This window comes from Falco punctatus, assembly GCF_963210335.1.
Source record: "Falco punctatus genome assembly, chromosome: 7".
Classification (NCBI taxonomy): Eukaryota; Metazoa; Chordata; class Aves; order Falconiformes; family Falconidae; genus Falco; species Falco punctatus.
In genome coordinates, this window is record NC_137587.1 from 13,769,065 (window position 1) to 13,795,916 (window position 26,852).

General features: G+C 36.7%; 1 protein-coding gene across 2 annotated transcripts in view; it reads right to left on the minus strand.

Moving 5' to 3' along the window:
• Positions 1-26,852, minus strand: part of SCFD1 (sec1 family domain containing 1) — a 54,926-nt gene that overhangs the window by 19,392 nt on the left and 8,682 nt on the right. For both annotated transcript variants that reach the window (XM_080397034.1, XM_080397033.1), the window contains exons 6-15: positions 26,490-26,577; positions 22,271-22,360; positions 21,112-21,167; positions 20,054-20,139; positions 18,127-18,226; positions 14,637-14,776; positions 13,609-13,699; positions 13,179-13,252; positions 10,798-10,879; positions 3,438-3,534 (exon numbers count right to left, since the gene is read on the minus strand). In XM_080397034.1, coding sequence (XP_080253160.1) covers positions 3,438-3,534; positions 10,798-10,879; positions 13,179-13,252; positions 13,609-13,699; positions 14,637-14,776; positions 18,127-18,226; positions 20,054-20,139; positions 21,112-21,167; positions 22,271-22,360; positions 26,490-26,577 — 904 coding nt within the window. The remainder of the gene's footprint in view (positions 1-3,437; positions 3,535-10,797; positions 10,880-13,178; positions 13,253-13,608; positions 13,700-14,636; positions 14,777-18,126; positions 18,227-20,053; positions 20,140-21,111; positions 21,168-22,270; positions 22,361-26,489; positions 26,578-26,852) is intronic.

Consider the following 26,852-nt stretch of genomic DNA (forward strand, 5'->3'; position numbering starts at 1 on the left):
AAAGCCACAAAACATTATTCTTTAGCTCTACAATTTGTTTATGCAGCTCTGTGGTTGACTGTACTGAAACACTCGAGGGCTGCAAAAACACTTACATGAACTTTTGGTCAGGAAAAAATCCTGAACTTCCAAACTGCCTTCAGGAAGGAGTTTACCTCCTGAATCACCTTCTGTCACGCCACTTGTTGGAGAAAAACACTGCTACAAACCCCTGGGAAGCATTATCAATGGCAATCATCGCTTTGATCAGGCAGGGGTGAATTTTGATGTGGCCCTTCCTGTGTTACTCAGACTATAACCTCCTACAGCAGATTTTCACCACCATCTACATTTTTCTAGAAGAGAATCACTATTAGTAAGACCATAATTTCAAATGAAGATTTCAGAAGTACTTCTCAAAACACACACTTCAAATTTGTAATCCAATACTTCATTTTAAAAGCTTTAGATATAGAATAATGTTTTATAAGAAAAGACATTTTCTTGTACTTGTGGGTAACAAAAAAGATTTTTTCTGGTTTTTTTTTGGTTTGGGTTTTTTCCCACTATGGAATGTGGATCATGTCAGCAGGGGATTGTCTCATCTAATCTGCAACTTGTGTTTATATGTGAGCATGTATTTAGTTTGGCAGAAGTTAAAAAGTAAACTCTGTCATAATGAACATTCATGACTCGGTATATTTTTTTCTAGGAAGTAAGTTTTATTAACTTTTACCAAATACCAGTAAGCTAGAAGATCAAGAACAGAAGACACTTTGAATTACCTAAACCAAAAGCCAGCTTTCAAGGTAGACATCCGCTTGGAGTTCACTTGAATAAAAAAAGCACTTAAACATTCTAAGTGTACAGTAACTGATTTTGGTTTCTGTAAGCGACTTGGAAACTCGGTTTCCAGCATCCCAGTTTATAGTTTGTTTTCCTACTTTGCTGACCACTAAGTTTCAGTTTCAACTGGAATACGGTTGCACTCTTACACCATTTTCCTTGCTGGGCCCATTTACCATGTCTACACAACTCCTACGAGGTGTGTGCTCACAGTAGTGTAAATGGTCTTGCTTACACGAGTGTAAGTGATATTTTGTCTTAATAAAAGAGAACAATTTTTAAAAAAAGTATCTGTGATTGTACTGTGTACACTTCACTAAATATTAGGAAAACCACCTTGTTTGGCAAAAGTACTTTGCTCTTGATGTACTACTGATGTAAATCATAGCCATGGTAAATGGTTGTGAGACCCAGGTCAGCTGCCTGTAAAATGTTCGCTATTTTTTCTAGGCTATGGTCTGTGACTGCATGGAGAGGGGGAGTGCTAAATGTTCTGAAGAAAATTTAACTTGGTAAACCTAGAACAGGACAATTTCATTTTCCACTCAAAAGCCAGCAGACAGCCTTTAGGGCTACTGATTAACCACTAGAGCAAAGCAAAACCAGAGACTCCTGTTTTATTGCTACTCCAGGACACGATACTATCCGCTGAACTGGGAGGCAGCTAACAGCCCTGAGCGGTACGACCCAGCAAGAAATGGGAGGCTGAAACCTGAAGCTGTTAACTGGTCAAGCGTAAGTGCTTTTATGAAAAGTTCTGCAGATATAATTGTCCACAGGACAAGCATCCCCAGAGACAATGCAAACAAGTAGTTCAACACTGAAAACATTGCACAACTTGATGCATTATTTCTTCAAAATGTTTTCTGCTGGTATTTCTCAGTGAATCACACAGGAAGCTGGCCAGTTTTACAAGACAGCATGCCCAGAAATATTTGCTGTGATTTAACTAAAATACTTTGATTATATAAACTTACGTTAAACCTAGGCAATGCATATGAAATGCTAATGTGCTACTAGGAACACCTGAATACTTAGCTTAAGAAGGAAAACTCTAGCTTGGAAATTTAATTGTTCTTTTGCATGACACCCAGGAACTTCGCTAATAGAAAAGTTGCTATGATACAACAGCCTTGGAAAACAATTTGCTTTATACTGCAATCCAAAAAAGCATAGAAAATGTGGATTCATGTAAGAAGTAATTGATCCAGTAGGAAATACTAGCAAGCATAATAATTTCTGTTTCCATATCTAAGTTCATGCAAACATAAAAGCTGAAATAGTACATGAACAGTTAATTCTGAACATGGAAAAGGACTAGTTTGTACTGATGCTTAAGAAAAGCAGAGATTACACATGTTCTTATTAGCTTCATATTAACAATTAATGTCTGTACCGAAATACAGACTGATGCATGACTGATTTTCTGAAAGTGTTTCTAGACTTGATCCAATATAAGATCAGTAAAACTTTAGTTCAGATTTCTACCAGCTGTGTACTATTTCCTCTACTGCCTTTTGATTCTATACCACAGACACTAATCAAAGATTTTTTTTTGAAGTCAGCAGATTTATATATACTCTTTCTCTAAATATGAATCATTACACAAACTCCAAGCAGACATTACGTCCAGTATGTAGCTACAAGACTACACATTAAACATGCAGTAAGGAAACATTTTCTTAAAGAACATACTGGAAAAAGAGCAGGAACCCTGGGTCTCTAAACGCTCAAGGTTTGCCAATGTACTTGCCAATATACAGACAGGCCATTAAGTTTTACAGTGTTGCTCTGCAGGTTATTTTGTTCTAGCCAACTGGTATGAGAACATGCTGAAATTGGTCAGAGGGTTGTGACACATTTCGGGTTGTGAGAGGTTGAAACAAGAGTTGATGTTATGATACTATGAAAAGTTCAGAACCCGTTCTAGTCTCAACCTTTTACAGACAGACCTAGTGACTCCTGCTAATAGCACATCTTGAGTATCACCCAGTGTATGAAGCTTTGTTATGTGTGAACCATGTGTGAAACAGAAGCTGGGAAGCATTGCTCTCAGACAATGATAACAGACATGCCACAGCTGGGTTAACGCACGCAAAACTTCAGGTGAGTCTCAGTGGACCAGCCAATTTATGTCTTGTTTCCCTTCACCTCCTCCCATCCATCTTTTTCCTCACACAGGCAAAAGCTACCTACATTAAAACACTTTGATCTAACCAAATTCTACAAAATGCCCTTTCTCGTTCTGTTTGTGAGGTACGTATGTGCTGTAAAACATGCAGCAGGATTTTAAAGAATCAGTACTGTTCGGACCACACGACTCCATGCTGTAATACTGGAGAAGCACAAAAGTTAAAATCCTTTGACCTTCAGAAACAAGGAGTTAGGAAAGGATTTTAGTGGGGCTGCAGAAGTTGCCAATATTTTGGCTGTTACCCAACTGATGTACCAAGCTCTCTAGACTGCTACTAAAAATCAATTCAAAGTCATTTTCTTTGCAAGTCTTGCACAGGCTGCACATAAGCTCTTCATCAATCCTGAAGTCCCAACAGCTACAGGTTTATTGTACACCTTAACAAATTTCATACTAAGTTCAGATTTACAGTACTTACCATCTGGGTCAGAAATCATGTCCAGAAGAGATTTATCCAGAGTGGATTTGCTCATTATTTTTTCCTCATATTCAAAATACACATCCAGCTTTCGACTCTGTTAAAGAGTAAGTGTTAGTGTTAACATCTTAACACTGTGAAAGAATATTTATTTCCTCTTTAGAAAGGTGTATATAGTTTTAGTTATCAAGATTGCTTGTAAAGCTTTATTTTAAAATAAAATCGGTAAAAATAACTAATGCTCGCATTATAATATGTTTTCATTAACTCTCAGAAAATTGGCACTTATGCAATTCTCGTACTAAAAGTGAAAACACAAGTTAAGCAAGGGTTGTCTGACATGCAAATATTAAACTGCAAGAGGAGCTCTGTTTTCAACTATGGTTTTGCCACAGCTGAAAACTACATGCCATCGTACTTAGTGTTATGCTGTTACAGGAAAAAATAATGGTCAAGTGAATATTATGTCAAATTTAAGGTGAGCCTCGAGCCTCAGTCAACAAGGAATTACTCGATGCAAATAAATGTGGGAAATCCCTAAATATCTTAAGGCATCATCCCAGAGAAAAGGTGGCAACTGCCAGCTTGGTCTGGTACCGAAGTAACTACCTCAGATCAAAGGCTTGCAATAATTCTTTCACAGTAAAGATGGAGGACTTCATAATTAGATTATCTTGCTAACTCTGGAAGAGAAGTCTCTCATTATACAATGACACATGTAAATCAAGTTGTGAAAATCCTTTTTTTAGGGAGGATGGCACAGCAATGGCACAAAATTAATGAGGAAAAAGCTTTATGGAAGATACCACATGGCCATGCCACTAATGACTGCACTGCCATACAAGTGCACAAACAGCCAAGCTTTGCACTGCTCAACCACCATATGATCAACTTTCCATCTGCAGACAGAAAAATGCATTCCAAAACTTATTTTAAAAATTCCCGTTACATCACAGAGCATTATTTGTGTTTGAAGATTACAATATAGCATCACAACGATGTTACAAGTACACAGCTTACAAAACCTTGATGTCTGGTAACTAACTACGCCCTGGTGTTCAGGCACATTCAGCTATGTATTGGCTCAAAGAGACCGGCAGAGTGGATCACCATCTCATTGCCTTGAAGTGTTTCAGCTCCACACCATGCCCACTGGGAGACTGAAATGATGTTGCCAGAGTGAGGCAAGAGTCACGGGTGCTTTTCTTTGGTTAAGAGATTAAGGAAATTTTGCCTGATAATGCCAAGACAGGCAAAACTGCTATAGCACCTTCTCACCCACTGCAGTGGTTGTTGTAATGACAGCAACATAAACACTTTAGAAGTATGGTTTTCACATCTTTTTGAATTCTACTAAAATTATTCTTAAATCACAAATAAGGAAATGGAATTTAAAAAAAGTTATTTCACCACCTCCCCCCAAAAAAGGAAGAAAAAAAGAGGTGGGGGAGGCATTTCTCTAGCCTAAGTACATTTCACCTTTTTACTATTTTAAGTTAATCAAAAAAGAGCTGGAGATGAGAATACAAAATAAGGGGTAAGTCACAAGAATATTTTAATTCTGAAAGCCTTTGCCAATCAGCTTATGATGCAGACAGCTACAAACCAGTTATATTTCTCATTCATCATCTACTAAACTCATTGAGAAGAGCTGTCACTTGCAGACCAGCAATTTAATTTACAGCCTTTGTGGAAGCTTGTAATTACAGCTTATAAAGTAAATTACCATGAAGAGTGCTCAAAGAATGACCATTCACTACTTTTAGGCGCAGAAGAATGTCTTCTGTTTTTTGTCATAGTGACAATAACTACATATAAAGTGAATGAAGTGACAAAAAAAACCAACAAAAAAAAAGAGCTAGAGTGTCTTTCAAGCTGTATTTACCTTGAACTCATGTTAAAAGAGTAGCCACAGACATTATGCTACCGTAAAACCTTGGATTAATCCTGTATTTAGCCAAAGTTAAAGTGATTATCAGTGGTTAATGAAGTCTGCATAGAACTGAACTACCAGCCTTTTCCCAAGTCCTTCAGATGCAATTTGGTATCTGGCATGTCAAGATACATTCTGTGACTTCAATTCCACAGCATCTTAGAGACTATTTGCGTTACAGTTTCCTTAAATCTAGAAAAACAAAATAATTGCAAAGAAGTGACTACAGTTTTTCTAGTCCTTCCAATACATTCACTTGCTTTCCGTGTTTTAACTGCATTTGTATCTCCTTCCATGGAGCTAAATTCAATGTTTTGAAGTTTAAAAAACTTTTCCCAGACAAAAGGCATCCACCAAACAAAGAATTGTCTTGAAATGTGGAAACAATCTTATTAAGATAAATATACTACTGTTGAATTTGGCAATGCCCTTATTATCTTAGCTGGTGATCTACTTAAGACAAATTTATTCAGATGGCATGTAAAAATGTAAAACATACAAAAAAATTTCACTGATTCACTATATTTATTTACAGACCAACTTTTAAATAAAATTATGTAATTCAAACATGAGAGACTTTTATTTGTATGTCAACTTACTTGGAGCACAAACTAAATTCTTCTCAACCTTGCGCAACTGTGACTGTTTGACTAAGACTGTCAAACAAAACAGAATAACCGCAGCAAAGAAAACTCACTGGCTGCGTGTTTGCTATAACATTAATGGTACATGCACACCCACTCTCTTCAAAAATTTTGCACAATTACTTTTGAAATGTGAGCTTAGCACTCTTTGGGGGAACACAAAAAAACCCAAACTGAAAATCCTAAAACTTCAGGTCCTTTATTTCTATCCGCAATAGAGACATCAGAGCTAAGCAGCAATATAAAATTATTGAGACTTTTTTTTGATGCAACAAAAGCACTAACTAAAGAGATGGATCAATGTGGTGAGTCTATTCAGATGCTCCTTCACTAGATAACTAAGAGAGGTTACTAGGGAAGATGCTAATTAGGGCAGTATTTTTGTTATGCTGGTTCGCTAGGGATTAGAAGGACACCTAAACAGATTTAATATGGATTACTGAATAGCCTTAAACACTACTAGTTACCTTTTGACAGATTTCCCAGATATGCCACATCAATGAGACAGTTACCTCCCGAAGAGCCAACTTGTCTAAGAAGTGCTGATAAGAAGCAGATGTCCCCTTTAATTTAAGTGCAATTTTGCTCACTCAATGGCAAACTCACAGACATGCCAAGAGGAAAAGCTGGGAACAGGAGCTAAAGAGTCCTGTAGATTCAATAAAAAAAAAAAAAAAAAAAAAAAAGACAGCAAAGAAGAGGTTCTTATGGGTGCCAAACTGGCAAGCAAGGTGAAGAAAAATAACAAAAAACAATAATAAAATGAAGATGCATTTACATTTACAGTTACTCCTTTTCTGCCTCCTGCTCTTGATTTCTGATGTCTCCTGACATCTTGTTTCACACCAACCTCATTCAGGACTGGCTGCCAAATCAGGGACAGGATCAGTGTTGCAGTCAAAGTGCTACACTTGAGGTTGCTTTATCTTTTCTCTTTTTTTGTCTTTTTCTTTTTTTTGTTTTGTTAAATATTTGTGAAAGCTTTCAACTTAGCACCTTTAGAAACAGCCTGTTCATAAGCCAAAATTTATTTTATAGATAAGTGCATGGGACTCTCTCCCTAAGCGCTGTACTCCAAAAAGAACAGAAAATTCCTTCTTTTTTAAGCAGAGAAGTGGAAGCAAGACCCAATGAAATCTCTTACAGGGCCATTTTTGTAAGGCCTTGTGGGAGGCTCTCCTACCCTCTTTAAGTACAGTCGTTCTTCCTTTTAGAGAGAGAAAGAGAACATACAGAAAGAAGAGACATTTTCTAAGAAATTAATGAGAGGAATCTCTCTGTAATCTCTCTGACAGAGAACAACCAGAAATAACAGCCCCCAGAATGAGTGAGGTTGGTCAGGTGATTATACTGTGCTCCTACGAAAGAGGAAGAGAAACTCTGGGAGAAGGGTGGAAGTGGCAGCTGCAGCCAGTTCCCTTCGAGGGCACTGCACAGAACGATGCTGTGGAAAGGTCACCAACCGATCTCAGAAAAAGCCCATTTACTGCATAGTTACTCTATCAGTTCTGAACTACAGAAAAACAGCCTGGACCACTGTGACATACGTATTTCACAAACACATACCATTTCTGTTCACACAGTAAGACAAAAATGTGACCTCATTTAAAACAGAGTAGTTGAAATAATGGCATTCCTTTACAAAATATGATTTGATCGTTTGAAAGGCTACTGGCTAACCCAGTAACGGGGTCATTCAAAGCATCAGGCCTTGAGATCAAGCAAAATTGGAGATACATGATAAAAAAAATATGCAGAAATAAAACTCCCAAGACTTAAACCAGGGGTCCTCAAACTTTTTAACCAGGGGGGCGGCGCGCGGATGCAGTGGCAGGCAGTCACCTGCGGCTGCTTGGTTTCCCCCCCCAACCCCCGGTGGGGGGGGATGTGTGTGTCTGTAAATACCAGGGGCTGGATTGAGGACCCTGGGGGGCCGTTTCTAGCCCGCGGGCCGTAGTTTGAGGACCCCTGACTTAAACCAAACAAGTGTAAGTAATCTAAGACAGATAATTCACATGAAACACTGCCACTTAAATTCACATGTATAGAATTTTAGCGAGAGGTTATCTAAACTACCCCCTCTGCAACTAATAATTTTAGGAAAGTGTACATGTACACTTTTTCATGTGACAAGATTTAACATACTAGTAATCCTAGTATTCATATTAGAATAACATGCAAAGATAATAAGCATTACTTAACACTAAAGCAGCTAGAAAGATACCCATAAATCTACTCCTAAATCTGTTATCTGCTCGGTACAGTCCTTCAGTCACCAGCTTCTTCAGAGAAAAAAACATCAATGCAACACAAGGATGCATTTATTTAAGCACTGACAATAAATACTTGATGGTTCAGCTTATGAAAAAAGCGATGCATTCTTTCCATTATTTTGCTAAACACCTAGATATGCCAGAAAACTGCCAGGACCACAAAGTATTTGATTAATTTCTGGTTTCCTGTTGCTGTGTCTTAGAAAATGATCCAAGTGAATGTGGAAAGCAGCTGTAAACTGAACACTAGAAGAAGACCACAAGAAAAATTATATTCTTAGTATATCTAAAGCAGGTCTTGTAGCATTCTTTGTGCTGATTCTCCTATATGTAGTGAAGAAAAATGCTCAAATACTTAATGTAGTAAAAACCCCATAATCGATAATGCAAACAGTCTTTTAAAGTATGAATGTGCTTCCAGATTATTTTAAAAGTGAAAATATAGTAACCTGAAGAGGAGCATGGTGTCTTACTAGCTCATCATGACCTGAGCGCTTGCCAAAAAAATTCTCTCTTATCCTATTCTGCTTTAATTATTTAACTGTATACAAAACCTATTAACCACGGCCTCAAGGTGCCATGAGAATTTCTTTTAAAAGTACTGGCTGAGATACTGCCCTTTTTGAGAGTACTGGAGGGATCCACTGGGTAGCATGTCATCCTGCATGTTAAAATTCCACAGCTCAAGACAGAAAGATACTTCTTGTAACACTGGAGAGTGAAAAGAGGGGAGAATATGGACAGGACAAAGCAGTCACAAGAAACTTAACATTCATCCAGTGAAAAGGCTGTAGAGTGGCTAAATTCCAACAGAAAAAAACCCCATGTGCTTCTCCATTAGTTTGAGTTTAAGGTAGTTTCCCAGCTATCTGGAGATGAAGGAAGCGCTGCCTTCAAAAGGAAGAGATGGTAGAGATGCACGTATCATCGACGTATTGAAGAAACCATATGTCCACTTGTCTCACAGCCTTCTCTGACAGCTACACCATAAGAAGGTAAGGAGCCGGAGCACTCCGCGATACCAGAATTAAGAACCATTCATGGAGAAACAGATCCCCACATGGTGGGAACTCCCTTAATAGCAGGCTCCCTGTCGGAGGAGAGAGCCTAAGGGCTAGCAGAGTGCTACAGCTGGGGGACCCGAAGGGAATTCCTTCCACCTCCAGGTAACAGAAAAGTGTGTCACTGTCACCCAGTGGACAATGACCAAGCATCTGACTCCTGTTCACGTCCAAAAGGACACTGGTGATCAAAACTGATGTTACTGCGATTCCAAATCTTCCTCTGAAACCTGACTTCTGTCCAACAATCAATACATAAAATACTACTGGTGTAGGCCTGCCATTACTTACCATCTCAGTACTTTTCTTAGAAAAGTGAATTTACAGACAAGGTATCAAACACAGTATCAACATTGTCAACTTCTATTTTTTTCCAACAGTATTAACATACTGCTTTTAAATTGCCAGGTATGAAAACTGGCGTGCCTAATACTGCAAAAGCACATAAACTAGCCTCTACAGTCATAAGCCAAACACAGAAACATGTTTACATTTCTTCCCCAATTTTATTAATGTTTGAAATTAATATAATCATTAAAAATCAGAATTAATCCTTTGTCCATTTATAGTACTTAGTTTAAAAACATTCAGTAGCAGTAATAACTGAGGACAGATCTTGAGCACTTTACAAATGTTAAAGTTAGCTTCAAAACACTTCACCTTCAATAAGCTATAAATAGCACAGGGTAAAATTTCTAACTACTGATTTGCAGTGAGACTTGGTGATTGAATCACTTTCAAAAACAGAAGTTCAGTGTTTTTGAAAGCCTCATCTATAATTTCTGTTCTCATACTGTGAAAACAGATCCATCTTCCAAGTTATTCTAGTCGTAACCATGGTCTTTACTTGATACTGAAACCATCTGCAAGTTCTCTTGATACAAGAGCAGCAGACTTAAACAGAAAAGATGACAAACATCCTTCTGAAGTGCTTAAACGATGCACAAGACATCTAACACAGACCCTGCTGGAAAGACCAGTTTAGTAACTTGCATCATTATCGCCACACCTCTGGGTATTATTTTTATTGGTGAACAGTACACAGTACCCTTCTGATAAACACATACAGAACAGAAAAATTCTTAGACTTAAGTCATAACTTGCTATGACACATCTGTAAAGTAAATGAAACACTTCAATCATAAACTTATTTTAGAAAGACTTCAACCCACAATAAAGGTTGTGGCCATCATTTTTAAAAAAAAAATAAAAAAAGAGGGTATACTATTAAATTCTGAGAAGAAAAAAACTGCTCTGTTTACTTCACTTTCCATGCAGAGGTATTCAAAATTCATTCCTTCCCACCCTAAGTAACGTTATATAGTGGTTTCTGTAAAAGGCAGCACAATTGAGAAGGCTCACTTTCTCATCTTACTTCACCTGCTCAAATGTATTTCTCCAAGTACGGAGCACTCCTAACCAAAAATTGAAGCTGGAGAGCACTCATACCTTTATGTGCTCCAGAACGGCTGTTGCAACATTTGTATGAAGATCAATGAGCCTCTTCTTTTCCAGAAGTTCTGGAAGAGAGCTGAAGAGATTAAATACAAACTAACCTGCTGAGTTGCACTGTTAGTTGAATTCTGTATTGTGTACAGTCGGTACAAAAAAATGTATAGAATCATAGAACAGTTGGGGTTGGAAGGGACCTTTAAAGATTATTAAAATAAAAAAAATTACAGAACACAGTAGGACTGGAACTAAAAATCATGAAGTATAGATGTAATGACTCTCAGAACAGAAGGACATTATCCACATGTAATAAAACCAGGTTTTTACCTTGCCTAGCAAAAGCCAGACAATGTGGGTAATTTAATATTCCTATTGAAACCTTATGATCAACAACAGGTATATGCCCTGCTTACCTGAACAAATAATCTACTAGAATTACGGCTTATATACTCAACATTTAGTTAATCTTTGATACATATAAAAGTGTCAATATCTGTAAAATACTAGTATCTGTCAAGTAATATCAATTAATTTCAAATAATTAAGAAATTATATTAAATAATAATAATATTTGTCAAATACACACAACTTCTGCGCATGCTGGAATTTGTCACAGGCGCTTCTGCACAGAACATGGCTATGCAGGCTTCGTGACAAAAGAAATCTTTTGTTAAATGGCAAACTGAATGGTTAATTTTACTTTGTCGAAAAATTGTTACTTAAGGCGTTGTGATCAGCAGTGATTTTCACTCATCGCACTTGGGCATCACATGTATAAAAGACTGCTCAGGACCTATACACCTTCACATCCAAAAGCACCCAGACAGGCAAATGTCTTAGTTTAATAATAAGCGGATGAGAAGGCACTTGATGACACTGACGGCATGTCCTGAAGAACCATCAAATTAAAGTAACCACACTTTCTTTCCTCCTTTAAGCAATGATAAAATCAATGTTACCTACGGTGATTGGCCATTAATGACCTTACAGCTGCAAGGTGATTAGTACTGCCTTTGTAAAGGGCTGCATTTAATAAAAAGAAGGAAAAAAAGACAGAATATCCCCTACATTCAAGTCTCTGTTTTTTAATTACTAATACATATTCCAAAGTTTTCTAGAAATTGTAAAGCCCAAGACCTAAGCTAGGCTTTGCTGTTTTGTTGTTTTATCATCTGCTAGCAGGAAGAAGATACCCTTCAGATGATGGACAACAAAACAGCGAAGCACGCTTTAATTTTTCCAACAGAAACATGCCTGAACGGAGGTTGTCAATGGTATTTGGTCTTCTCGGCATAATCATAAGGATTAGAACTGAAACATGGCAATAGGAGTGTTTACCGTGTTACATTATTTTCTGAAGGGCAATAAAATTTTCCTTGATAATGCCAGATTACAGAAAACTTACATAGAGGTTAATGGAACAGTAAAACTTCAGAATCTTTACTTATATGATTTTTTTTTCTTGCTATCACTTTAAAGCCTTTGATCCTTTTCACTTTCATACCTTGCTGCCTTGACCTGAAAACCAGCATCCTGAGAAGTACAAAACTTTAAAACCTTATAAGATGGAGCTTGGAAACACCTGCTCACTTTTTTGAAACGTTCTGATCCATCCCAAATCCTTTGTAACTCCAATAAAATTCTAACCAGGGCATAGCATACAAAACGTTTGAAACTCACAAAGAGACAGCTAACTAATGCAGGCACATGCTGGATTTCACAGGACACTGCGCCTATCACCCCATTTATCCTCAGAATAATTTTTGTTCCTTCTTCCGACTGGGGTCTTAGCGAAAGGCAGCAAATTGAACATCTCCCTTCTCCAAGGCATCGGTGGAATGAAAAACAGATTTACAATGAGGAACAAGTCTAGATCTCAGACTTCCCATGTCATCCGTGGCGGCTAAGTCTCCAAAAGCAGGAGAGTTCTTAATGACAATAATCTTGCCAACAGATGTTACAGTAAATACGTTAATCAAAATGTAATTAATTACACACTGTGCAAAGCAACAGGTCCTTCAAGAAGTGGATTTCACTAGCAATCTTTTTAACAAAGGAATGCAGAAGTAGGCAGTTGTTTTTTTCTGGTGAAAGAGCGTAAGGAAATCTATGATGCACTTATTCAGATCTGCTGAGAAAACACTCCAAAGCCGTGTGTACAGGGCTCACACACATGCTGTGGAAGTCACATGTGTAAGTATTTGTCTAGGACATTGCATTACATTTTACCAGAATTATTTATAAAACAGTTACACACTATTATTGAACTAAGTAGCCTACTTTTAAAGTTATTTATTTCAAACAATATTAAAAGTGAAACAACAGAAAGAATTAGAAATGGTTCCCAGTTAAACAATAATGCATTATTGATTCCTTACCTGACAGCTGAAGTTAGCTTAGCTGTATTATCAGAAAGCATACTTATTGCTCCTTCATCCTCCCCTTCTATACCCTGGGTTTTGAGGAAGGGTTTGGAAAGAGGAATAACAATAGTCATAATAAATATGAAGATCTCACATGCAAATACAGTCAGCACATTTAGGACCTATTTTCTCAGAACGGTATTAATGTCTGGATTGTGTTTTACAGTTAAGATGGGAGTTATATAAATGTAACACCAATAAATGCAAGAAATTGAACGTTCTCATGAAATATGGTACTTCTAGTTCTACTTTTAAGATTGTACTATGCCTAAAATACAGCATGAGCTGGTATTTTTTTTTTTCTGGAGGGGTGACAGAGTGGGCTAAGCATCTCCATAAGTCCTATTACACTTTACATAAAGCAGATACAGGTGATAAAACTTACCATGATACTTTTAAGTCTTTTGACTTCATCTTCTTGGGCTCTGTAGGATTCCAGTTCTTGCTGAACAGACTCAGCCACCTCTGGAAAAGGACTAATGCAATACTCCGCATTAGGCTCAGTTAAATCAACAAACTGAAACACTAGAACCAGACAGGCTGCATGATCAAGATGATCATGAAAACGTTTTCAGAAATATCAATACACAAATCATGCAGCAGTATCCAATCAGTGAAAATAATGACATCTTGCTATAGGTTTACTTGAACTTTCTAAGATAGATTCACTGCTTTCAATATTTTTATATAATTTTGATAAGAACAGTTTTGTGCTCTTGTAACAAAAAGCTAATACACAATTAATAAGGACACCGAATACTGACAATGATCATTCCTTATGTGGTGGGTAGACTCTGGCTGGACAGCAGGTGTCCACCAAAGCTGCTCGATCACTCCTCTCCTCAGCAGGACAGGGGGTGGAGAAAATAAGATGGAGAAAAAAAAACCCAAACCTAAACTCATGGGTCAAAATAAGGGCAATTTAATAAAGCAAAAAGCAAAGGTTCCACATGAAAGCAAAGCAAAACAAAAGATTTTGTTCTCTGCTTCCCATTAGCAAGCAATATCCAGCCACTTCCTGGGAAGCAGGGTGTCAGTATGCATAGCACTTGCTCCAGAAAACGAACGTTGTGAAAAAAAACCAAATGTCCCTCCCTCCTCCTCCCTTCCCTTAGCTTTTATTGCTGAGCAGGCATCATATGGTATGGAATATCCCTTTGGTCAGGTTGGGTCAGCTGTCCTGGCTATGCCCTCTCCCAGTATCTTGCCCACCCCCAGCCTGCTGGTGATGGAGGTGGCGGGGGGGATGTTGGAATTAACTCCACCTCAGCTAGACCCAATATACCTTAAAAAAACCAAACAAACTTCAAAAATATTTTCAAAGAATCTTAAAAATAGAACTACCACAATATGAAGAATACTTAGAATTTATATTGACTAAATTCATGTAAACTCTGTACCTACACAGCTTACCTGCCCTTATGCTTTTGCCAGAATTTATCAGATGTAGTTAAATCATAGGATTTCTTATTTTTTTTCTTAGGTCTAGCACCTGCTGGAGAACTTTCTGTTCCTGTTGATTCTTCCAAGTTAACTCTATTCAAATGGAAATCCTGCAAGAAGAGAAAACTTAAGTAAATATTTGACAGTTTTTCCTTATTTAATCATCTTTTATACTTAGCCAATTATCTTCTAGAATCATTTTCTAAAAAATATTATCATAGCTATTTATTAGAATTTCATAAGAGGGCAGGAATCAGTTTACTAACTAGGTAATAACAGCAGCAATGTAACAACTCCAAAATCACTTACACTTACTGAAAAAGCATCAAACAAAGCAACAAATGTCAAGCAAAGACATCTGGTCACCTCACATGCAAGCTATCTTCTGACACTGAACTCTGAACACTTTTTTTTGTACAGAAAATAAATTATTTAGCAATAACTGAGCTCTAACAACTGGCCAAAACTAAAAAGTATAAATGTTGCAGACAAAAACGGTCTCCAAGGCTGAATTTCACTTACAGAACTACAGCAAACGTGTCAAAGCCACAAAGAAGCTCATGGCATCAGCAACCGGAATATCCACTGTGAGGACTATTTAGCTACACCTTCACAGCTCTTTCTGTATTTTTTAAAACACTAGTAAAATAGTGAGTGCATGATAAAGCAACAGTTTGCAACAAAGCTGCTATTTCTCCATATAGCTTTTCTTCTTCCACAGATGCACGAACATAGACACTACATCTTTTTGCTAGATGACACAATATATCACACACACTGCTCCCTGTATGTCTTCTGGTTCTTTCCCTCATTCTCTTTGCCAAAGACAGCTCTGTATTTCCTGCAGCATATATATGCCCTCTGGTTTGCAACAAAGATTAATAAGTACTCCACTTGCTGACTTTATTCTAACCCTTTTCAAGAACATTTAAAATTTCAAATGTGCTCTTTACTCGGCAAAAAATGACAAAGAGAGTAAAATCTTCAACAGAATTTGCCACAAATCTTCTAGAACAGATATTTTTTTCCAGAAATAAAACTCCACTATATTATGTTAATTTATTATGTTAATTACAGTGCACAGAACTAGATCATTGTAAGTGAAATTGTGAAATAAATTTTTAAATGTTTCTAGTTATCCCTTGGCAGAGTTCACACTTAAAAAAAATACTATAAACGATCGATGCCAGAATAGAAACAAAATCAAGTAGCTACTCAAAGAAAGCACATGCAGTCAATGAGCACAAACCTCATCTTACAAGATGTGTTTAACATTTCCGTGAAAAGAGTATTTTTTAAGTACATATGTTCAATAAAAACTTAAAGAAAAAAAATAATTTGACTGTGAATCCAGCTGCAATTTTTAATGGAGATCTATGATTTGGCTCAACTTAACTCACCAGTGACCTGAGTTTCCAAGTTAGTTTTGGCATTTACAAGGAATTTTACCAAAATGATTCTTTGAATGATTAGTGTTCCTCTTTTCACCTCCCCATTTTGTCTTTATAAGGCTTTATATCCGTGCTTCCCATTTTTCTGTGTCCACTCCTGAAAGGATTTTTATTCAGAAATGGGAATCTCTTCATACAAGCCTGTTTATGTGTAGAAACACCACAATTATAATCTAAATGGATGCAGCACACAACTCTGTGGTTGAGTTAACATTTAGTTCAATCCCCCACAGAATTCCTGAACTATTGTAATAGAGAGCTTAAATGAGAAAAAAATTATTTCAAAGTACAGTTTACATAATTGTCACCTCGGTAACACTTGCACAGTTACAATTTATGGCCTTTTAAAAGGCTACTGTGGTTATTTCATGAAATACTATGCTCAGTACATGAAGAACCTGGCACGCTTGCCTTTAGGGTGAATAACTTTACTGGTTTTGAAATTAAACTTTTGCCCTTGACGTGGAATCACAGGCCACTTGGTTACAGTTTCACTAGACAAATTCATAATCCTATCACCTCAGTCAAAAACTAGGTGCAACATGCACCATTTAACAAGTTATTCCAGAGAAACTAGAGAAGTCTGACGCAGTCCAGATAAATGTCCCACGATCCTCAAAGCATTCTTCTAGTGTTATTCTAATCCCCCTCCATGTTTGTTGCACTAGTCCTCAGCTTCCACTACCTTTTTGACCTGTGCATCTCGATGCACCAAAGCACCACCCCAAGACATGCCTGAAGCCACCCAACACTACCTTCTCTACCTGAGCAGGAGGCAACTACACAGAGCTTTGCGTGGATTTACTATCTAGTAAGTGAACATTTGCCGATTAAATGGCTGGTAGGTAACAAACCCAAAGTAAGTGTAGACCTTGTGCAAAAGCATTTTACACCTGTAAAAACTCTCGGGTTTTCATCCCCTACTCTTTCACTGATTTTTCAAAAGAAACCTGTAGCAATTCAGTACTTATATTTGCAAGTCTCTAGCCAGTTCAAGAGCTACTGGAGAAAACAGTGCAAACTGTGTTTTTTTCATATATACCTTTCCTAAAAGAATCAAGCCAAAAATTGTTTATTTGCAAAAAGCACCCTTAAGTTCAAGAAAAATGGATGAATTACATAAAGCAGAATTTAAAAGTGTCCTAAACCATCCCATTAATGTTAAAATACTTTCACGATAGCAATGCAAGTTTCTGACAACACTGTATGTATGACTATACAGTTCACAACCAGCTTTGTATAGAAACACATACATGCATGTGCGTATTTTACATATTCCTCTAACAGTCTCCGTAATAAAATCAAATTATTTTTCAAAGCTAGATATTGAAAGGATTTGCATGACTAACTCTACAGTATAAAAAAGCCTCCAGATAGTAATTCTTCTTACTCATATTATCTTTTATTATTTACTCTGTAACTATATAGGAAACACATACATCTTTGGTAAATAGCATTTGTTTTCATTCAAGTACATTTCCACTACTGGTTTTATAAAATGAACTTGAGGAACTTGTTTAAGGCTATCCGAATTTCCCCAAAATTATTAAATCTATTGTAGAGTCCTCACAGCAGTCATATACTAGTTGGTATCTCTGTATTGAACACCTACACCACCTTGTGGAGAAAACTAGAAACTTATTTTCAGAAATTCAAACATAATAAAATCGGTTTAAAAACTCATTAAAAGCATTTATTTGCCAAAACTGAATTGCGCTTAATGGAGTTTAGCATTTACACAACATAAAAGATTCATGAACTACTGAAGAAAAAGCTGGGATTGCTGAATTACCAATCGTTTGATAATACGAAGATTTCGACTTTTTAATTATTCAAAAGTTATTGCTAAATAAACCTTCTTGAGAAAATCTTCCAAATTGCATTTTGTTAAACAACTTCCAAATAAAACAGACTAAACAGATTTTGGATTAAGAGAGAATCTGATATTAAGTGTAATAACAAAGTGAGTGAAAAAAGAATTTTGGTAACAAAATCTGATTTATTCTTACCAGAACATCATGCACTAAAGCTTGGTATGTCCAAGTATGGTGTAGAGGAGTTGCTAAATCTATGTTTCTGTCAACAAGGACTAATAGGGGCCTTTGGAAGCTGAAAAGATGACACTGTATTAGTATTTCTTTAAACATGTTTAGAACACCCCAGTAACATCCTGAGTGGTATCAGCCAGCTTCTACATCATATTTCAAGTTAAAAGCCAAACTACCTACTGCAGAGTTCCTCCAGCCTCCCCCAAAGCATCTGGGCTGATCACTGCCAGAAATTCCATGAACCACTGTCCTACTGATGATAAAAAGATTATTTTATTTTGTACTAAGTGAAATTACCAATTAATAAATATTAAGATGAAGTCAAAACACTAAACAGTAACCAGCCTTTTAGGTATTAACTAGTGTATCTTTGTTTGGATACACATTTGAGTTCCAAACAACTGTTTGAGTGGTTAATGTTCGACCTTAATCCCCAATACAAACCTCAAATATAAGATCTCTCTTCCAAGGGTTTTTAATTTCATTTTCCTCTTTGTTAGTATATACAAGTCCATAAAGAAAAAATTATCATCTTCTGAGATGCACTGTGGTAATTCCATCAATACTCAATTTTGTGGGAAAAGAATGCAGAGATGCCTAAATGTTTTGGGTTACAGCTACATGAAACATTTATAGTGAAGACAGAAAGGCTGTGAATTGACAGAAGAGTATTGCAACCATTTCCCTTAAGTACACTAACCTATGGTAAATGTGATGGCTAAATTACAGTTTACTTGAACAAAATAAAAGCATGTTAATTCCACGCTCTGAATTTCCTTGCAGTAACTATCTTCACGTAGATATATAATCTCAAGAGCCTTAGTCACGAGTCTGAAAACCAAACTAAAGATCTGAAGCCATTTAACTGGTTAAAAGTTCCCATATTTCCCATTCCTTGTATTTTGATTTTCTGAAGGTAATGATGCTATACTATCAGGAAAACAAGCCACCCCTCTGAATGAAAAAAGAGAGCGGTTACAATTCAGTTCCCCTGAAAACCAAGGAACTGTATTTCACAGCTATTTCTCTCCTAATACCTTTCAATCTCATTCTATTTTGCCACTCTTGATTTTTTTTGTGTCTTTTATCCAGGTTCCACTCTCAATTTGAGATAAAAATATGATGACTTTTATATCCAGTTAGGGGATCCTAACTGCCTCCTTCAGCTACAGTACTCCCAATACATCTCATATTTTCTCTTATAGCGTAAACTGTAATACACTTTCCCAAGGCAGCTTGTGGAGTATTCAACTATCTGGGGGCAAGGCTATGCAGGGGAGGCTATCGAGAACACATTATCAGAAGCATACAAGCATCACAATGTCTTTTCTCACCACTCTTTCCCCTCAAAGGATTCAAATGGTCATGACTTAACAGTCCTTAATTATCTAATTATCCAGGTGGTGGTCCTTAAGCAGTCCTTCTCTGATAGATACAGGGATCAGCTGAGAAACACTTGCTCTTGATGGAACTACAACTGGTAACAGTGTTCACAAGTGAGAAAACTGGCATTTCCTTCTTTTTAATAGACTCAAGATTGCTAACAGCCACATTCAGACATCCAACTGCGTATCACGGTCCTGTAAACTGAGTGTATTTGCAGGAGTTTGGTTCTTGCTGGGTTTAGAGGGTGAACAAAATTACCTGGTTCACTAAATAATCTTTGTCTCACTGCCCTAGGACTGCACATTTACTAGCTATAAAAGTTCTCAAACAGGTTAAGCTAAAAGATTGGAAAACTACCTTAGAAGTATGCACATTCTTTTAATATAGAATTTGAACAAACTCTTGTAAATACAGTTTTCATTATAGTGGTGACACCCCAATGAGATGTTTCAGACAACTAAAATACAAATAACAAAAATACACAGCTATTATAACACCATACCTGAACTGGCCAGCTCCAAGTGTGTCACCTGTAAAAAGACTGTTTCTGGCATCTCTTAGGTTCTCTCTGAGCTTCTTATCTAATTTCTGAAGGGGGAAAAAACAAAACAGCTTTTAAGAAACCAATCGTTTCCTAATCTCTTTATATGATCAATATTTAAAGATTTATTGTGCTGGTTCTGTAGTTTATAAATGTCTTAGCTGCAGGAAGTCTAGGTCACGGGAAAGAAAGAAATCTCTTCCTTCTATTTTCTCCCTCCAGCATTTATATTTGTATCTAGGACCACAAAGAAGATGCTTCCTTTACATCCACTAATGTCCTCCCAGGCAATGAGAACCCTCTTCCTAAACATGCAAATAGAAAACACCTGCAGGAGGCACCAAGAGGGAACCACAGCAGCAGCAGCAAATTGGGGCTGTCAGACACTGCCACACTAAGCCTTCCATAAAAATGAGATTACCCTTAACAGGAATGCATGCGCACTGAATGCTTAAGTTTAACCAATATTAAGGCTTCACTGTCCAAGAAAGATGTGAGGAAGATAGAAGATATTAAGCACAGTGACTCCTAATGAAGACAGCTGTAGAGATTTTTAATTGTGATCTAGTTTGGTAATTTCATCCCTGCTTGATGATCAAGTTCAGTGTCAGTTTAATTTGATATAATAAAAATGTCCTGTACTTACGGGGTTTCCCAGTAAGATAGATAAAAATTTCTAAGTGAGGCACACAGGAAAACCCAGGCCAGACAGCAGCTTTTTAAACTGTGTAGACACAGCTTAATGGTTGTAACTATAATGCCCATCAGAAAATCTTGACAAACTCTAGATTAAGAATGATCATTCACATCATCATGATTCCATAATATTAAAATTTCTACAGGTAAGTTCCATGGAATTGAAACCAGAAAGGAAAAACTGGAAGGGAGATACACCAGTTTATTTCCTTCATAAGGAAAAGGATACAGTAACACTCCATCTTTGCCTAGTATTGAGAAAATAAACAAGGTGTTAGGAAAGTTTTAAAACAATAATACTTGTTTAGAAAATAGTTTCTTACCACTGCCACCATTTCAGCTGCAGTTCCTCTTGAGCATCTGATTATAGGAATAGCTCCTAATAAAAGATATATTGACTCCTACTTGCATTACAATTTTCAAATTACAACTTAAGTGTACTTTTCATAAAACAAATTTTAGTAACATTCTGGAGATGAAATTTTTCAAGTGCAAAATATAAATGTGTGTTAAATTTGTCTCTTTCAGTCTTTATCTATGAAAAAAAAGTACTATATAGAAATATTAAATAAAAGTGAGTACCTCATACAGGAATTTATAAGAAGTATAGTGTACACTAGAAAGACAGCTAATATACTATAGAGGGGACAAACTATCTCATATAGAAGCATCAAAAGTTAGTTTCAAAAGGTTATAAGTCCCTTGAGAACAGGAATAATAAGTACCATAACACCACTACAATGTATCAGTTACAACTCACTGCAGACTAATGCTATTTCCAAAGGCACATTTTCCACTGGCTTTCAGGTTTCAAAACCTTTAGCTACTGTCTCTCCCTTCCTTATATAAATATGAAAATTCCAATACCACAGAGCTGAAGTGACTAAGTATAAGAGATTTAATTTGTATCACACTAACACCTGAAAGAACTCAATAGGTCCAAGGGAATCTCTTGAACACTGCCCCACAGTGATCCCCAGCTCCCCTTGTAGGAATGCTCTGATTGATTTCAGTGAGAATTTAAGATTAAATGCCATCACTATGAAACATGTATGACCTAAGCATTAAGAAAACACAATAAAATAAGTAAATTTAACATATCTTCCTATTGCTTATTTCAGTTGTGTGTGTGTATAAAAAAAAACTTCGCAGGTTTGTGTGAGGGGTTTTTCTTCTTTTTCTGTAAGGTTGGTTTGTTTTTTTGAGAACTGCAAATTCAAACTCAAAGCACTATTGATCTTCATTGCAAACTAGGATTTTGTAAAAACAGTGAATTTGGATCTTTGCGTTTCAGTGTTCTCAGCACAGCAATAATTTGAGCAAGAACATTAACCAAAACTGAGAACTATTAAGATTTCCGTCACAGATCTAATTCTGCCTTTAATTTGCTATAGGACATGACTAAACTTCTAGGTATCCCATTGAATATGGATCTTTTCTAAAAGGAAAACATGGAAAATATGCTAGAATTTGAAAACTTACCTAGTGTAACAAAAAAACAGAAGAGACTATCAACAATAGTGTCCATTATAGTTTCCATTTCTGTGTCCGTTATATCTGGTCGGTTAATGGCTAGAAAGGTGTGGAAAAGAGTTAAGAATAGGCGTAAAGAAGTTTATGCCACTTCAACACTGAGAAAGTAATCCTCTTCCTAATGGCTCTTAATAGCCAATAGCTTTTGTTGCAGAACAGATCCTATTGTGAAATGCCCCTCCTAGCACATCCGTTAGTTTTCTTCTCCTTTTTTTCTTTTTTTAATCAAAAAATTGGGAGAACTTAATTATTGCTCATTGTATAAGGTCAAACACTATACAATCTTTTCCAATTATCTCTGACAACGCGTATTGTAACTTCTGGGTTGTGTTATTTAAAACTTCCTAGAAAACCATGTTATGCAAGAGAAAAGGCCATCCACTTGGAAACAATTTTTCAGATATAAAATCTTCAAGTATCAGTTATGTAATTTAAAGAGAATTACAGTATGCAGTTATTTATATTTAAAGATTCTAAATCCCTCTTCTTGTAATGGAGATTTTTCTTTTTTCTTTTTATTTTAAACAAATTTACTGTCAGTCTCTAGGTTAAGGATAATTCCCAAGTTCTAAAACATTTCACGCTATAGATGGAAAGATTTCCCTCACATATTTAGGTCAGAACAAGAGACACATAGCAACACTCCTATTAAATAATTAACACTGACAAGAATACAATCGCCAAAAGGAAACATCAAACCTAATCTTATCACTGGTGTCAAGTCAAGCACTGTCTCATTTCTCATGCCATAAATCCCATCCTTGTTTATTTTACCTTTAAACATTTCTCACATAATTACCTGTCTTATACTCTTTCTTCAAAAATGAACTTCAAAGCTCTGAACATTAATAAGCCTCCCATTCCAGATATATGCATGGCCAGCCATAATCATCCTCCAACTTTAAAGGTGCTTTTTCTCCCCTGTTTTTGTACTCTTTAAGAACTTTAGAGAGATGGATTATATTAGCAATTTCTACCAGCAGCTATAGTTAGTAAGTCAAACTTTTTACTAGGCTGCTAGGATGAGAGCAGCAATAGAAGTACCCCCCTCAGCGTTTTTTTTATTCCAAGTTCAAATTTCTGAAATACCAGCACGAAGAAAGGCAGACTGTTTCCAATATCTGTATTTTTCTGTAATGACAAAGCTTTGAAATTAACTGGGGTTATCATTCTGTAGTTAATCTCCAGTTAATGGTCTCCCAGTTTACAGGGGGTAAATAATCTTATTTTTACTCCCTTGCTTTTCTCAATTTTAAAATCTAATTCCCTCTCTACTATTATATTTAAGATACTCATTTATGATGTTCCAGTAATCTGCATACTGTTGGTGCCTTCTAATTTTGTGTAACATGTACATTTTATGAGTACATTTTTTTTTGTACCATAGCCATCAACACAAATATTCAATATTACTGCTTCTTAGGCCAACCTTTGAAAAACTCCATTAATAATCTTTCAGTGAACTGTTCTATCACGTTTTCTATATAATCCTCTCTCTCCACTGTAACAAGCTTATGGGGGGACGCATCTATTAAAGAAAAGTAAGCTACATGTAGTGATGGACAAGAAGTGGTGAGCTTCTCACCACTTTCTGAATTTCAAATACAGAAATGTGTCTCCTACACATTTTCTTGTTGTTTTACAAAACTGATCCAAACTTGGTAAAGAAGCATTCGAATAGCATCAAACAGGATGGCAGAAACATTGACTTTATAGCAGTATTACGCATTTACTCTTCCTTCTACACATTCATAGAAAAACAGAACCAGAAGGAGCCTGAGGGATTACGTAGTCAGTCCTCTTTCCCAAAGATGAGTTAAGCCCATGTTATTTCTCTGCCTAAACCAATGTCCAAAGCCTCCCAGTCATAAAAATGCCCTAACATTTATAGGTAATCTGTTCTAATATTTCACTATCTTTAAAGTTAGAAATTGCTCCCAATATCTGACCAGAAACTTTCTTGTTGCAGTTTAAGCTCACCACTTCTTGTCCATCACTACATGGACAGAGAGAATGTGTTGTTATCAGGCTTATTTGTCGTGACATTACCTCTCTCTAAACACAGCCATACAGCCAGGAAACTGAAAATTAACCTTTTTTGTTATGTTTATTCTTAGTTCACTCATTTGGCTACATGCATGGCCACAGATGGCACTGCCGCTGCAAGAACAGCAGGCTGCCTGTCATCACCATCAGATTTACATTGACTTATATAGATTATGACACTATATACAAACCAGCAGTTTCCTGCTAGGGTTACTTTCCAAAGGCAAACCCAGACCACCTCTTCTTTGCCTCTGCACTCCTACTGCCTGCCTATGTCAGATCTAGAACTCACACAGCGAGATGGATCGGCTCAGCACTCTACAGGAAAATTAATCACCTTCTATGGGAGATCAGATTTCTGTTCGGTCAGCTTTTGGAAACAGCCCACTTCTAGACTGGTTTAAACAGTGTGTGAAACCACGTGCCGTGTGGCAAACTTTAGCAGCCCAAGACAGGAAAGCAAAGCACACAGAAACTGATGGGTGCAAAACACTGTCAGTCATTTTAATTCAAATTTTGTTAGCTAGCAGGAATCTTATGAGATTCAGTCAAGTATCTTTACCTACACACAAACACATCCCAAAACAATTATTACTAAAACTCTTAACAGCAGGTTTCATTAAAAAAAAAAAAAGTCTGCTTTTCAAACAAAAATGCCCTTCATTCTGACAACAGAATCAATCCCTAGCATGAGACAGAACTCAGTATTATGGATCCGGTATTAAAGAAAGGTACAGACTTCCAAAATTGGACCAGCGAGGAGAAAAATCTCACTGATAAATGTTAGGCATATGGAGACTTCTCATCTCTACCTGGTCACTAGTGAGTATTCTGTGCATCCAAATACAGCAGGAATTAACTGTGTGACACTGTGACCATGCTACAGCAATGAGGAGCTGTTGCTAAAAAAGGGCTATCTTGCCTCTGACTTACACACTTCTGCTGCTTCCCTTGCACTGGGTTTGTGGATCACACAAATGAGCTGGTATTTTCTATGAATGAGTCAATTGAACAAACACTCTGCAGCTCCAAGATTACTGGTTCTGATTTAAAAGCAGGAGATGAGGGAAACTACAGCAGGGGAAGCAAGACAACCCACCCTATAACAGCTAGCCATTTGAGTAAGAGGGGCAGGACAGGTACAGTTCTCTCTTGATTTAGCATTCTGAATGGGTCAGGGAGCACAAAAATCAGAGCAAAGGTGGAAGGAAAACTATGTGGACAATTATGACAGCTCGTATATATGTTGACTTGAGCTGCCTTAGCACCATAGCTGTAGAGGTAATTGACCTAAAAGCAGCCACTTAGTTTTTCGGCTAGGTTCCAAAACAGATCCAACAGAAGTCCCAAGAAATGAAAAAACAAAACAAAACAAAACAAAACAAAACAAAACAAAGTTTCATGAAGCTGACTTCACTTGCCACTTTGAGACTTTATGAAGAAGCTGATATGCTTGGCTCACATGCTTGCAGAAGCAATCAGCATTTCTTCTTTTCCAGAGTGCCCTTTCCCAGATTCTTCCTTGCGCTACTCCAACTCCTGATCCTATCTACCTCCCCCTGCACACCCCGTTTTCATGTCTTGAATAAGAAAAGTAGGTACCAACTCGTCACTGTCTAGAAACTCTATCAGTTGAAGTCATTTTTCTTGCTTTGCATTCCTTACAGTAACTCTCCAGCTGACAATTCACACAGAAACAAAATACTGAATTCCTGCAGAACTGCTGAAGGGATTATGACTAGATAGTGCTGCCTAAATGCAGCAGCCACCCACAATGTCTGTATCTACATGTGTAAACAATTCGAAATTTTTCCTATGTGATTCCAAATATAAAAAGCTCTACTGTCCATATATGTCTATACTGCAGTTTTGCTTTATTAAACTTGTTATTTAAAAATACGTAATTATTTTTCAATATTACAATAGCTGTGTAGTAAAGATGCTGAAATTAATATCTAAGGACTGTATCCTTCATGACTTTAAACTACACAGCTAACAAGATTATCCTGAATTCTGAGTAGATCAAAGCAAAACAATATCATTGTTTGGTATTAGCTGCAACTTCAAAAGTAAATCTCAACTTTAGACATTCCAGTATAATTTGTATACAAATTTTACTTACCACGATACGAAACCAGTTCTTTGTTTTGGTTACACAATACGAACATGTCATCTTCTAAAGTAATAAAATTAAGATATTGATCAAACACCTAGAAATCAAGGAATAATCGTCAGAACAGTCCAGAGCGAAGCATAAACAAACCCATCTACTTTTTGAATCTTTCACAGAACTACTATTAAAAGAAACACAAGATACGATGTATGAATTAAAAACCCTGCGTAAGAATTGAGTGATAACACAAAACATCACAGCACCTAAAAAGTGCTAAAAGAAAACAGTTCAAGTTATTTCTGGACAAATTTTTAGTAGCCAGTTATCACTGAAAAAAGTAACCTGGAGGACATTATAATAGTATAGGTTTAT